The 15,727-nt window shown below is 43.8% G+C and overlaps 1 protein-coding gene across 2 annotated transcripts in view; it reads left to right on the plus strand.

The window, feature by feature from the left end:
• LOC311139380 (phosphatidylinositol 4-phosphate 5-kinase type-1 alpha-like) overlaps nucleotides 1-15,727 on the plus strand; it is a 32,681-nt gene that overhangs the window by 7,932 nt on the left and 9,022 nt on the right. For both annotated transcript variants that reach the window (XM_084174249.1, XM_084174248.1), the window contains exons 2-4: nucleotides 3,348-3,382; nucleotides 13,286-13,369; nucleotides 13,598-13,728. In XM_084174249.1, the coding sequence (XP_084030375.1) occupies nucleotides 3,348-3,382; nucleotides 13,286-13,369; nucleotides 13,598-13,728 (250 nt within the window). The remainder of the gene's footprint in view (nucleotides 1-3,347; nucleotides 3,383-13,285; nucleotides 13,370-13,597; nucleotides 13,729-15,727) is intronic.

A 15,727-nucleotide genomic window follows, 5' to 3' on the forward strand; every position in this document is an offset into this window, starting at 1 on the left:
GAAATACATAATTATTTACCCAATGATATGTACGTTGTGCCAAGTCTACTATCTCTGTCTTCAGACGAGTCTTGATAGCAGGGATGTTGTCTGTACTGATGTACTGTATTTTGAACCTAGGGTCCAGGAAACAGGCAACATCCAAAAGCTCCTGGATGTTTGGGTCTCCATATTTGTTATTGAGGTATGCTAGGACTTTGGTTTTTATTGATTTAGTCAGGTCAGTGTCCTCAGCATCTTCAGCCAGGACTGATGTGGCAAAAAGGTGGAGAACTGGCTTGAGGTAGGAGATGCTTACATACTCCTCTCCAGAAAGAGCATCAGTAAACTCCAGTAGAGGATGCAGTGCCTTGTGAATCGACTCCAACACGTCAATATCCTGCCAGGTTGGGATAAGGGAGCGTGCATATCGATCTCCAGACAATACCTGAGAAATGGCTTTGGCCTGTTCAAGCACTCTGGCAATCATCATTTCTTTAGAACCCCATCTTGTTGGGCACTCCGTTATGAGGTTGTGCTCAGGGAGTTTGAGCTCTCTCTGTGCCTCCGTCAGGGCTGCTTTCTTCTTCCAACTGTGGGAAAAGTGCCCCACCAGCTTCCTGCACAGTGCTGTTGCCCTTGACACTCTGTCATCTTTGAGTGCATTTTCTAAAAGAAATAAAAAGTAGTGTATTACACACAATTTGAGTTTTGATACAAGGCTCTCACTATTACACACTCAAATTAGCTGTAATTCTGAAATACACACATCCACAACACATCCTCTCTCTCTCTCTCAATTCAAAGGGTCTTTATTTGCATGTCAATTCTCTCTCTCTTTCTCTCTCTCTCTCTCTCATAAACACTAAAAAAACATGTAAAAAACAAAAACAAGAAAAGAAAAAAAATGCAGGTGGGCATTCCACCACAGACAGACATATGATATAAGCAAGTAAAATGAATTTACATATTAGAAAAGGAGTGGAAGTATGAATTTATTTAATCCCATCCGATTTATATAATATCATTTATATATATTTGTATATTCAGCTTTACTAATCGACGCATCTCTCTCTCTCGCACTCGCGCACACACACACACACACACACACACACACACACACACACACACACACACACACGATAACTTACCAATGGCAAGATGTAATCTGTGGCCAAAACATTGGAGCCTCGTCCATTCATTAAGCCGCGCAGCAAGCACCATATTCGACGCGTTGTCCGTCGTGATGCAGACGTGATTCTCCTCGTGGAGATCCCAGCTGACAAGCCCTTCTCTCAGGCCGGCTGCAATATTTTCCCCTGTGTGATCGTCTGGGAAGTAGGTAGTTTGTAGGCAGCGAGCTCGGAGGTTGAAATCTTCATCAATAAAATGGACTGTAAGACTCTGGTACGGCTCAGCTGTGCGGCTTGACCACATATCAGTAGTGCTAGCAAAAAACTCCACCGTTTTAAGTTCCGCGGCGACTTTCTCTTTGCACTTTTTGTACAGCTCCGGTATGGCAGTCTGACTGAAGTATGTGCGGGAGGGTATACTGTAACGTTTATCAAGCGTATGTATTAATGCCATGAACCCAGGCTTGGTCACCGTGCTGAGAGGCATCATATCTTTGGCTATGAACTCGGTTATTGTCCAAGTGATTTCTCCGTGCCGTTTTGAATTACGTTCATACGGAGTGACACTTTCGAACATTTCTGTCAGTGATCCCTGTCTTGAGGTATTTGGCTTGTCTCGCGCACTGATGCTCGGCATTTTGGTCATACAACTGTCATGCATTGATTTGTGGTATTTTTTTAAGTGCTGAAACAGGTTTGTAGTGTTACCCCGTGAAGTAGCAATCGGAGCACGGCATGCTCTGCACAACACCTGACGCTGCTCAGCATCTTCTTTTTTAAAACCAAAATAGTTCCACACCACCGACGTGCTGTTCCTCTTCGATATTAAAGTATCAGCTGTGTCAGTTTCTGACTGTTCCGTCGAGCAAGAGGCCATTGCGCTGGACAGCATGAAAAGTCGCGTCACGTGACCACCTCAAATCGCGCACGTTGCGATTAGAAAATCGCGTTCAGTCAAATCGCGATATTATCGCGAATGCAATTAATCGTTCAGCCCTAATGATAATGACCCAAAACACATGGCCAAGGCAACAAAGGAGTGGCTCAAGAAGAAGCACATTAAGGTCCTGGAGTGGCCTAGCCAGTCTCCAGACCTTATTCCCATAGAAGATCTGTGGAGGGAGCTGAAGGTTCGAGTTGCCAAACGTCAGGCTCGAAACCTTAATGACTTGGAGAAGATCTGCAAAGAGGAGTGGGACAAAATCCCTCCTGAGATGTGTGCAAACCTAGTGGCCAACTACAAGAAACGTCTGACCTCTGTGATTGCCAACAAGGGTTTTGCCACCAAGTACTAAGTCATGTTTTGCAGAGGGATCAAAGACTTATTACCCTCATTAAAATGCAAATCAATTTATAAATTTTTTGACATGTGTTTTTCTGGATTTTTTTGTTGTTATTCTGTCTCTCACTGTTCAAATAAACCTACCATTAAAATTAAAGACTGATCATTTCTTTGTCAGTGGGCAAACGTACAAAATCAGCAGGGGATCAAATACTTTTTTCCCTCACTGTAAGTCCAAATTCTTATTTACAATGATGGCCTACACCGGCCAAACCTGGACGACGCTGAGCCAATTGTTCGTCGCCCTATGGGACTCCCAATCACGGCCGGTTGTGATACAGCCTGGAATCGAACCAGGGGGTCTGTAGTGACGCCTCAAGCACTGAAATGCAGTGCTTTAGACCGCTGCGCCACTTGGGAGCCTGGCAACCATGGCTCGGCATCTGTGGAAAATAACACGAATGACTGCTGTATTTGTAATTAACCAAGAGTGGTTGTCAAGCATTTACTGCGACAAATTTGTATTCAAATCAAAATTACACTGAAGTTTATTAGGTTTTTCTTATGAGCATTTTGTGCATGGAGTGGAAAGACTGCAATTAAGCAATTTGGTCAGACACTAGTTTTGGGGGATTTTACGATTGCATCGTCGATGGTGATGACATCGTGATGTCAAACGATAGTGTCAGTCCAGACATTGCACATCGCTATCAGACACTTTAATACGGGTTCCTTCTTCCATAAACTACTATACTATGTGACGATGAATGAATCACTACAGCTGGCCGACATGACTCCAGCTATGTGAAATTAGCTTGGTTCTGTCGGTAACTGTTAGATTCTAAGAGGAGGACTGAGGTGTGCAAGAATAGGTCCATCACTACTCTCTAATATGTTTTCCTTTCTCCTCCTTTTCTCTCTCTCTCTCCCCCCCCCCCCCCCCCCCCCCCCAGGGTCCAGTGGGTCTCGGAAAATGGCATCTCCAGAGGTAAGACAGACAGACACCATCCCTGACTCACTAAACCACTGATTACAGTACTCTGCTGATGATGCTGGAGCCCTGTTGATAAAACTGTGTTTTCCACTACCTTTAGCTTTAGGGAACAGTGTGTGTATTTACACAACTTTCTAGAACCCGGTGAAGATGTGTTGTATATCACCTGTCTGTCTGTGTCCTCTCCCTAGACACAGGCTATGTGGAAAGGGAGGGGGGAGGGGGAACTGGTTTTGATGGTTTCTGTGTATCAATGGCAGATGTTTACCTTTTTAAGCTGTGTGTCATAAAACCAAACAATGGAGAGAACAATATGACACTGAAACTTGTTTTAATGGAGTCAAACACACACAACTCTACAGTGCATTTTTAGTTTCTTAATACCCTTTATTTCTCCTTATGCTCTCTCTCTCTCTCTTCTTGTCTCTCTCTCTCTCTTCTTGTCTCTCTCTCTCTCTCTTCTTGTCTCTCTCTCTCCTTGTCTCTCTCTCTCTCATTGGAGTGCATGCTGGAAGTGAGTCGTGAAGCAGGAGTGATTTGTGAGAGCGACTGGAATTATTTTCACTCTATTGGGTTTTGGTGTGTGTATATATATATATATATATATATATATATATATAGATAGATAGATAGATAGATAGATAGATAGATAGATAGATAGATAGATAGATAGATATACAGTGGGGGAAAAAAGTATTTAGTCAGCCACACAACAAGCAAGATTTCTGGCTCTCACAGACCTGTAACTTCTTCTTTAAGAGGCTCCTCTGTCCTCCACTCGTTACCTGTATTAATGGCACCTGTTTGAACTTGTTATCAGTATAAAAGACACCTGTCCACAACCTCAAACAGTCACACTCCAAACTCCACTATGGCCAAGACCAAAGAGCTGTCAAAGGACACCAGAAACTAAATTGTAGACCTGCACCAGGCTGGGAAGACTGAATCTGCAATAGGTAAGCAGCTTGGTTTGAAGAAATCAACTGTGGGAGCAATTATTAGGAAATGGAAGACATACAAGACCACTGATAATCTCCCTCGATCTGGGGCTCCACGCAAGATCTCACCCCATGGGGTCAAAATGACCCTGCTTAAGCCAGTACATGTCCAGGCCCGTCTGAAGTTTGCTAGAGTGCATTTGGATGATCCAGAAGAGGATTGGGAGAACGTCATATGGTCAAATGAAACCAAAATATAACTTTTTGGTCAAAACTCAACTCGTCGTGTTTGGAGGACAAAGAATGCTGAGTTGCATCCAAAGAACACCATACCTACTGTGAAGCATGGGGGTGGAAACATGCTTTGGGGCTGTTTTTCTGCAAAGGGACCAGGACGACTGATCCGTGTAAAGCAAAGAATGAATGGGGCTATGTATCGTGAGATTTTGAGTGAAAACCTCCTTCCATCAGCAAGGGCATTGAAGATTAAACGTGGCTGGGTCTTTCAGCATGACAATGATCCCAAACACCCCGCCCGGGCAACGAAGGAGTGGCTTCGTAAGAAGCATTTCAAGGTCCTGGAGTGGCCTAGCCAGTCTCCAGATCTCAACCCCAAAGAAAATCTTTGGAGGGAGTTGAAAGTCCGTGTTGCCCAGCGACAGCCCCAAAACATCACTGCTCTAGAGGAGATCTGCATGGAGGAATGGGCCAAAATACCAGCAACAGTGTGTGAAAACCTTGTGAAGACATACAGAAAACGTTTGACCTGTGTCATTGCCAACAAAGGGTATATAACAAAGTATTGAGAAACTTTAGTTATTGACCAAATACTTATTTTCCACCATAATTTGCAAATAAATTCATAAAAAATCCTACAATGTGATTTTCTGGATTTGTTTTTCTCATTTTGTCTGTCATAGTTGACGTGTACCTATGAAGAAAATTACAGGCCGCTCTCATCTTTTTAAGTGGGAGAACTTGCACAATTGGTGGCTGACTAAATACTTTATTTCCCCACTGTAGATATATAGTTTAGTTTAGTTGTTTTAAGGTTATCTTGTCTAACTATCACTAAGCACGTATATGGGTGGTGGGATCGTTGAGGTTGTTTTTTGCAAGGGCACAACCAGCGGGTGGGGCTGGTTGCAATGGCCACTCGCGGAAGTTTGGAGTTTGAAAAACGTAGTCGCCGGCATGGAGTAAAGATTCCTGCTGCGGCCGGGTGTTCAGTGGAAGAATGTAGCTTGGCAGTGGGTGCTATCATTGGGTATGATAGCATCAAATCAGCCTCAAGGATGAATAGCGCTGTAGTGATATTCTTAGATTCCATTGAAAAGGTGAATACGATAGTTGAGAGTGGTGTTGTGTTGCGGGAGACACAGACACCGGTATTTCCGCTTATGAATCCGGCGAAGAAAGTTATACTTTCTAACGTGCCACCATTTGTTAGAGATGAAGTGTTGGCGCGAGAGTTATCTCGTCATGGTCAAATTGTATCTACAATAAAGAAGGTTAATTTTGGATGCAAATATCCTTTGCTGAAACATGTCGTGTCTCATAGGAGACAAGTGCATATGATTTTAAAGAAGGACACTGACGAATTGAATTTAGCATTCAGTTTTAAGATTGATGGATTTGATTATGTCTTCTACGCTTCTACTGAATCAATGAAATGCTTTGGCTGTGGAAGAGAGGGGCATTTGGTACGTAATTGTCCCGAGAACGAGCGCGCAGTGTCTGGTAGCAGCTCTAGTGCTGGTGCAGCTAATGCACCACCGCGAAGGGATGAACATGCTAAGGGTGCGGGTGCTGGGGAAGGGAGGAGGTGGGCAGATGTGGTTGGAAAAGTAGGAGAGGAAGGCAGTTTGGATACGGGGGCAATTGTGGTAGATCAGAACAAAGGAGAGGAAAAAGTCGGTGAGATTGCGACTGCCGTCGCTGAGGTGGTGCTGGAAAATGAAATTGGAGGTCAAGAGGAGGTTGAAATAATGGAAAAGGAAGCAGCTGTTTTCAAAGTACCAAGGAGTAAGAGGAAGAATGTAAGGGGTGGTGAAGGGTCTAATTCCAAGAGGAAGGTAGAGATTGATAAATCAGTTGAAGATAAATAGGTTGTAGAGATGGTGGAGTTTTCTTCTGGGGAGGATAGCGAGAGTGTGTCATCTGATGCGTCACAACAAAATAGTGAGATAAATGGGGTGGAAGGGAGGTATGGGATTGAGAAGGTACGTCAATTTCTGAAGTTGACAAAAGGGAAGAAATATATGCAGGATTATAATGTAACAGATTTTTTCCCTGAAAGTGAATTGTTTATTGAATCAGCAATTTTTCTGATGTCAAAAATAACAGGGGGAGGTTTGACAAGCCCTGAAATTGCTCAAGAAAGTGGTCACGAGAGTGATAAGTGATGGAAATTCTAAAGAAAATGAAAGAGTTCAGTCGCAGCTTTAACTCTGTAAAGAGATGTGGTTTATGTGTCTTCCTCTGTACTTTTTCCATCCATGAGCAGTTTTAACATTTCTTCTTTAAACGTAAATGGGGCAAGAGACGTTAAAAAAAGAGCCATAGTGTATGAGTTAATTAGGGGAAAGGGAAGTGACATACATTTTCTACAAGAAACGCATAGTAATATGGGAAATTAAGTTATGTGGCAACAGGAGTGGGGGGGGTGGGGGACAGTGGTGTGTAGTCATAAAAACTCCAAAAGTGGGGGTGTGACCACCTTGTTCTCAAAAGGGTTTTTGCCTTTGTCATATGAGGTTGAAGAGGTAGTTGAGGGGAGGTTATTAAAAGTTAGAGCAAGGTATGAAAACATCACTATGTGTCTGATAAAGGTATATGCCCCAGTGGTGGCAGTTGAGAGTGTATGTTTTTTAGAGACATTATCAAATACCATTTGAGAAATGTAATAATGAAGATTATTTATTTATTGCTGGGGATTTTAACTGCACAGTCAGTGATTTAGATAGAAATCACAAAGAACCTCATATAGCCTCAAGGACTTTTTTTAAACGCCTCATTGTAACACATGAACTGTGTGATATTTGGCGGAGTCAACATGGAGGCACGAGAGAGTACACCTGGGCGCATGTGAGAGAACACCATCTCTATGGCCAGGTTAGATAGGTTTTATTGTTTTGAGCATCAATCTCGGGTCTGTAAATCAAGTGTGATAACCCCAGTGGGATTTTCTGATCATTGTTTAATAACAGAGGTGGTGTTCATTAACTATGTAAAACCCAAAAGCGCATACTGGCATTTTAATATAACTTTATTGAGTGATGCTCACTTCTGGAAATGTTTTAGTTTTTTCTGGGAGAGGTGGAGGTCTCAAAAGGCCAGTTTTGTATCCCTTCAACAGTGGCGGGATATAGGGAAAATCCAGATTCAACAATTATGTAATCAATACACGAGGAATGTCACCAAGGATATCACCAGATCAATGAAAGCACTAGAGACTGAAATAGTGGAACTCATGACGTTGGTTGAGACCACAGGAGATCGAGGCCATACTCAGGCCCTGAAGAGGAAAGAAGCTGCATTGGCAGACCTGCTGGGTATCAGAGCACAGGGGGCATTGGTGAGAAGTACGTTTCAGGGAATCTCTGAAATGGATGCCTCATCCACATTTTTCTTTGGTTTAGAGAAAAAGAATGGACAAAGAAGAATTATTCATTGTCTCAAATCAGCTGTTGGACAGGAGCTCACTAGCCCTAGTGAAATTAGAAAGAGGGCAGTAGAGTTCTATGCTGAGCTCTACAAGTGTGAGTACAAAGAGGATAAAACAGTGACACCGCAGTTCCTTGATGTGCTCCCACAGGTGGCTGCAGACGCTCAGGTTGAGCTAGAGCAACCATTGTCTTTGCAGGAGCTATACACTGCATTAAAAGGCATGGAAAATGGAAGGGTACCAGGCATTGATGGGCTTCCCGTTGACGAAGTCTTTTTGGGCTATGTTGGGAGAGGATTGGCTAGGATTGGCTAGCAGAGCTGAATCCAGGCTCTGTCGTAGCCGGTCGCGACCGGGAGACCCATGGGGTGGCGCACAATTGGCCCAGCGTCGTCCAGGGTAGGGGAGGGAATGGCCGGCAGGGATGTAGCTCAGTTGGTAGAGCATGGCGTTTGCAATGCCAGGGTTGTGGGTTCGTTTCCCACGGGGGGCCAGTATAAAAAATTATGTATGCACTCACTAACTGTAAGTCACTCTGGATAAGAGCGTCTGCTAAATGACGTCAATGTAAATGCAGTAGTTAATGATAGTTTAACCGGAGGGTTACTACCAATAAGCTGCAGAAGGGCTGTCCTCACCCTACTGCCCAAAAAGGGTGACCCTAGGGAGGTGAAGAACTGGAGGTCGGTGGCTTTATTGTGCACTGATTATAAGCAAGGGTGCACATAACTGGTACGCAGGTACGCAAGAGCGACAAAAATCAGGAATGCGTAATGCCACTTGTGTTACTACGCGCCTTTGCGTACTTGACCGATCTTCTCATCTAACCTTACACATGACATGTTGCTTGTCAACTACTGTCAGGGATGTCCAAAAAGCAACAGACATTAAGCAAGTCTTTTGCGTTTCGCCACCTACAAAGAAACGCCAACTGGAGCCAGAGCCGAATAATTAATTTTTTGGGAAAAGTGGCTCCAAGATGTGCAGTGGCTTGACGCTAACGATGAGCGCACTGAAATGTGGTGCAAGATTTTCCTCTCAAATCCACATCTAGCAGACAAAACAGGTGCATTTTATAAAGGCTCAAAGAATTTCAACCATCCTTTATTTGACAAACATGAAAAGAGCAAGGAGCACACGAATGTGGCGCAAGCCATTGCTAAACAAGCTAGCCGAGAAGAAATGTCCAGTCGCCCACTTGCCAGATGGCGAGACAAGCTGAATGAAGAACAGCGGCAAGCTCTGTTTAATATTTTTCTCCTCGCCTTCCATAAAGCTAAACACGCACGTCCCATGTCTTCCTATTCTGAGGATGTTCCTTTACTGAAGCGGCTAGGAGTAAATGTTGGAGGTGCATATCATTCACGTGAAGGGGGCACACGGATCATGCAGAGCATCGCTCACACCATCAGCGGGGAGTTACGAGCCAAGTTGCAGTCTGCTGAATTTTGAGGGCTGCTTTTTGATGGATCTGAGGACATCACAAAAACTGAGCAGGAAATCGTTTACATTGTGTCTGTGTCCAGCAACGGAGAGTTTACTTCGTCCAACAACGGCTTCTACCCCAAGCCATAAGACTCCTGAACTGCTAATCATGGCTACCCGGACTATTTGCACTGCCCCCCCCCACCCCATCTTTTTACGCTGCTGCTACTCTGTTAATTATTTATGCATAGTCACTTTAACTCTACCCACATGTACAGTGGGGGAAAAAAGTATTTAGTCAGCCACCAATTGTGCAAGTTCTCCCACTTAAAAATATGAGAGAGGCCTGTAATTTTCATCATAGGTACACGTCAACTATGACAGACAAAATGAGGGGAAAAAATCCAGAAAATCACATTGTAGGATTTTTTATGAATTTATTTGCAAATTATGGTGGAAAATAAGTATTTGGTCACCTACAAACAAGCAAGATTTCTGGCTCTCACAGACCTGTAACGTCTTCTTTAAGAGGCTCCTCTGTCCTCCACTCGTTACATGTATTAATGGCACCTGTTTGAACTTGTTATCAGTATAAAAGACACCTGTCCACAACCTCAAACAGTCACACTCCAAACTCCACTGTGGCCAAGACCAAAGAGCTGTCAAAGGACACCAGAAACAAAATTGTAGACCTGCACCAGGCTGGGAAGACTGAATCTGCAATAGGTAAGCAGCTTGGTTTGAAGAAATCAACTGTGGGAGCAATTATTAGGAAATGGAAGACATACAAGACCACTGATAATCTCCCTCGATCTGGGGCTCCACGCAAGATCTCACCCCGTGGGGTCAAAATGATCACAAGAACGGTGAGCAAAAATCCCAGAACCACACGGGGGAACCTAGTGAATGACCTGCAGAGAGCTGGGACCAAAGTAACAAAGCCTACCATCAGTAACACACTACGCCGCCAGGGACTCAAATCCTGCCGTGCCAGACGTGTCCCCCTGCTTAAGCCAGTACATGTCCAGGCCCGTCTGAAGTTTGCTAGAGTGCATTTGGATGATCCAGAAGAGGATTGGGAGAATGTCATATGGTCAGATGAAACCAAAATATAACTTTTTGGTAAAAACTAAACTCGTCGTGTATGGAGGACAAAGAATGCTGAGTTGAGAACACCACACCTACTGTGAAGCATGGGGGTGGAAACATCATGCTTTGGGGCTGTTTTTCTGCAAAGGGACCAGGACGACTGATCCGTGTAAAGGAAAGAATGAATGGGATTTTGTATCGTGAGATTTTGAGTGAAAACCTCATTCCATCAGCAAGGTCATTGAAGATGAAACGTGGCTGGGTCTTTCAGCATGACAATGATCCCAACACACCGCCCGGGCAACGAAGGAGTGGCTTCGTAAGAAGCATTTCAAGGTCCTGGAGTGGCCTAGCCAGTCTCCAGATCTCAACCCCATAGAAAATCTTTGGAGGGAGTTGAAAGTCTGTGTTGCCCAGCGACAGCCCCAAAACATCACTGCTCTAGAGGAGATCTGCTTGGAGGAATGGGCCAAAATACCAGCAACAGTGTGTGAAAACCTTGTGAAGACTTACAGAAAACGTTTGACCTGTGTCATTGCCAACAAAGGGTATATAACAAAGTATTGAGAATTTTGTTATTGACCAAATACTTATTTTCCACCATAATTTGCAAATAAATTCATTAAAAATCCTACAATGTGATTTTCTGGAATTTCTTTTCTCATTTTGTCTGTCATAGTTGACGTGTACCTATGATGAAAATTACAGGCCTCTCATCTTTTTAAGTGGGAGAATTTGCACAATTGGTGGCTGACTAAATACTTTTTTCCCCCACTGTACATATTACTTCAACTACCTCAACTAGCCGGTGCCCCCACACATTGACTCTGCACCGGTACCCCCTTGTATATATAGCCTCCCTACTGTTATTTTATTTTACTTCTGCTCTTTTTTTCTCAACACTTTTTTGTTGTTTTATTTGACTTTTTTATTAAAAATAAATGCACTGTTGGTTAAGGGCTGTAAGTAAGCATTTCACTGTAATGTCTGCACCTGTTGTATTCGGCGCATGTGGCCAATAAAATTTGATTTGATTTGAAATGGTGGAAGTGAGGATGAGGAGATGGCGTTGGTTGTTATCTCGTATGTCATATAGGGGGCGCACTATTATAGTAAACAATGTGATTGCCTCTGCACTGTGGCATCTGTTGTCAGTTTTAGAGCCACCATCTGGCCTTCTGGCTAAGATACTGGCGATTGTTGTAGATTTCTTTTGGGATAAATATCATTGGGTTCCACAAAGTGTTTTGTATTTGTCAAAAGAGGAGGGGGGACAAGGTCTTGTACATCTTGCTAGTAGGGCTGCTGCTTTCCGGTTTCAGTTTATTCAAAGGTTGCTTTATGGACCGGAAAATGTGGTTTGGAGAGGGGTGGCAGGTCTTGTATTACAGCAGGTTGGGGGATTAGGTTTAAAGAAGGCTTTATTTTTGGTTGATAGTAGCCAGATTTCTAGGGAGGGAGTACCTCCGTTTTACAGAGGCCTTCTTAGGGTGTGGAGCATAATGAAGGTGTCCAGATGAACTTCAGCGGAGTCAGTGCAATGGCTGTTGGAGGAACCTCTGGTGTATGGGGCAAGACTGGATTGTACAACTGCAGCTGTTCCACATTTCTCCAAGATTCTGGTGAAGGGCAAAATCATCACCTTAAAACTGTTAATGGCCATGGCTGGGCCCGCCTTAATGGATGGAAGACGGGTGGCTGAACATTTGGGGGTGAGGTCAGAAAGGATTGTCGGACAACTGCTGGGAAGCTGCAGGAAGGCTCTGTCAGCAGAAGAGTGGGGTATGCTGAATAGTCACAAGAAGAAGGTACAAGATGAAAACGTCTCATTTCCAAAACTAGGGAATTACACCCAATATCCCAGAGTCAGAAAGAAAGGCGTTATTATTGGATTTGAGAGGGTTGGAAGAGGTGGGTTTGGATGAGGTGAATGGGAAAGACTTAAATAGGGGGTGTGTCAAGGTGTTGAATAAAGATACATTAGAAAAAACAAAAGACACACCATGGAGGGTAAAATTGGGCATTGATGACAAGGTAAAGCCAGCATGGAGAGCACTGTACAAGCCACCGTTACAAAAGGGTACTGGGGATATGCAATGGAGGGTTTTGCATGGCATCATTGCAGTTAATGCTTTTGTATCTGTTATTAACTCAGATGTTGGAGATGGATGTCCTTTTTGTAATTTAAGAGAAACAATTTTTCACTGTTTTATGGAGTGTGAGAGGATAAAAGCTCTCTTGGAAATGCTGGAGTCTTTGTTTAAAGCTGTAGGGGATATTTTCAATAACACTGTTTTTATTTTGGGGTTTCAATATAGTAAGCAACAGAAAAGAAAATGTCAACTGTTACATTTTATTTTGGGACAAGCTAAGATGTCAATTTTTCTGAGTAGGAAACATAAGATAGAAACGGGATATGGGCAGGATGTAAGATGTGTTTTTTAAAGGATTAGTGAAAGCGAGAATAAAAGTGGATTTTTAGTTCTTCTCGGCTGTGAAAGATCGCCCATTGTTTTTTTTTTTTATTTTTTATTTAGGAATTACATTTGTTGTTTCATTTCTGAAAAGGCATTGTGCCATTATTAATGTTAACACTTGAGTATAAAATAAAGGTTTTATAAAAACTCAACTCTCTCTCTCTCTCTCTCTCTCTCTCTCTCTCTCTCTCTCTCTCTCTCTCTCTCTCTCTCTCTCTCTCTCTCTCTCTCTCTCTCTCTCTCTCTCTTCCTGTCTGTCTCTCTGTGTGTGTCTCTCTCTCTCTCTCTCTCTCTCTCTCAGATGCCTGGATCCAGTCAGAGTATGAAGAAGACCATTGGACACAGAGGAGTTGAGACTAACACTGGAGAGACCACCTATAAAAAGGTCAGTATGGGGTCAACACACACAAACCCACTGTGTGTGCTAAAATTACCCGTAGCCTGAAACCCTTCCCCGTCCACGCCTAATGATGAATCGCAGAATGTAATGTACACAAGCATTTGAGAGTCATAGATTAATTATATAATGAGAATTCCTCAGACACAATTAATTTATCAATCTCTCTTGACAACCATCCATTTCTCCATTTATCTCTTCCACTTGCCCCTCCAGACCACGTCGTCAGCCCTGAAAGGAGCCATCCAGCTGGGCATCACTCACACTGTGGGCAGTCTGAGTCAGAAGGCAGAGAGGGACGTTCTCATGCAGGACTTTGTGGTGGTCGAGAGCATCTTCTTCCCCAGGTTAGACGTGTGTGTGTCTGTGTCACTGGCGTAGTACACATCCTTTTCCCCCTCATCAATCTACACACAATACCCCATAATGACAAAGCAAAAACAGGTTTTTAGAAATGTTTGCAAATTTATAAAAAAAATAAAAAACTGAAATCACATTTACGTAAGTATTCAGACCCTTTACTCAGTACTTTGTTGAAGCACCTTTGGCAGCGATTACAGCCTCGAGTCTTCTTGGGTACAACGCTACAAGCTTGGCACATCTGTATTTTGGGAGTTTCTCCAATTCTTCTCTGCAGATCCTCTCAAGCTCTGTCAGGTTGGATGGGGAGTGTCGCTACACAGCTATTTTCAGGTCTCTCCAGAAATGTTAGATCGGGTTCAAGTCCGGACTCTGGCTGGGCCACTCACGGCCATTCAGAGACTTGTCCTGAAGGCACTCCTGCGTTGTCTTGGCTGTGTGCTTAGGGTCGTTGTCCTGTTGGAAGGTGAACCTTCGCCCCAGTCTGAGGTCCTGAGTGCTCTGGAGCAGGTTTTCATCAAGGATCTCGCTGTACTTTGCTCCGTTCATCTTTGCCTTGATCCTGACTAGTCTCCCAGTCCCTGCCGCTGAAAGACATCCCCACAGCATGATGCTGCCACCACCATGCTTCACCGTAGGGGTGGTGCCAGGTTTCCTCCAGATGTGATGCTTGGCATTCAGGCCAAAAAGTTCAATCTTGGTTTCATCAGACCAGAGAATCTTGTTTCTCATGGTCTGAGAGTCTTTAGGTGCCTTTTGGCAAACTCCAAGCGGGCTTTCATGTGCGTTTTACTGAGGAGTGGCTTCCGTCTGGCCACTCTACCATAAAGGCCTGATTGGTGGAGTGCTGCAGAGATGGTTGTCCTTCTGGAATATTCTCCCATCTCTACAGAGGAACTCTGGAGCTCTGACCAAGGCCCTTCTCCCCCAATTGCTCAGTTTGGCTGGGGTGGCCAGCTCTAGGAAGAGTCTTGGTGGTTCCAAACTTCTTCCATTTAAGAATGATGGAGGCCACTGTTCTTGGGGACCTTCAATGCTGCAGAAATGTGTTGGTACCCTTCCCCAGATCTGTGCCTCGACACAATCCTGCCTTGGAGCTCTACGGACAATTCCTTCGAGCTCATGGCTTTGTTTTTTGCACTGACATGCACTGTCAACTGTGGGACCTTATATAGACAGGTGTGTGCCTTTCCAAATCATGTCCAATCAATTGAATTTACCACAGGTGGACTCCAATCAATTTGTAGAAACATCTCAAGGATGATCAATGTAAACAGGATGCACCTGAGCTCAATTTAGAGTCTCATAGCTTACAGTGGGGAAAAAATGTATTTAGTCAGCCACCAATTGTGCAAGTTCTCCCACTTAAAAAGATGAGAGAGGCCTGTAATTTTCATCATAGGTACACGTCAACTATGACAGACAAATTTAAGAAAATGTTTTCCAGAAAATCACATTGTAGGATTTTTAATGAATTTATTTGCAAATTATGGTGGAAAATAAGTATTTGGTCACCTACAAACAAGCAAGATTTCTGGCTCTCACAGACCTGTAACGTCTTCTTTAAGAGGCTCCTCTGTCCTCCAGTCGTTACCTGTATTAATGGCACCTGTTTGAACTTGTTATCAGTATAAAATACACCTGTCCACAACCTCAAACAGTCACACTCCAAACTCCACTATGGCCAAGACCGTAGAGCTGTCAAAGGACACCAGAAACAAAATTGTAGACCTGCACCAGGCTGGGAAGACTGAATCTGCAATAGGTAAGCAGCTTGGTTTGAAGAAATCAACTGTGGGAGCAATTATTAGGAAATGGAAGACATACAAGACCACTGATAATCTCCCTCGATCTGGGGCTCCACGCAAGATCTCACCCCGTGGGGTCAAAATGATCACAAGAACGGTGAGCAAAAATCCCAGAACCACACGGGGGGACCTAGTGAATGACCTGCAGAGAGCTGTGACCAAAGTAACAAAGCCTACC

This window comes from Coregonus lavaretus (assembly GCF_964263955.1).
Source record: "Coregonus lavaretus genome assembly, chromosome: 13".
Classification (NCBI taxonomy): domain Eukaryota; kingdom Metazoa; phylum Chordata; class Actinopteri; order Salmoniformes; family Salmonidae; genus Coregonus; species Coregonus lavaretus.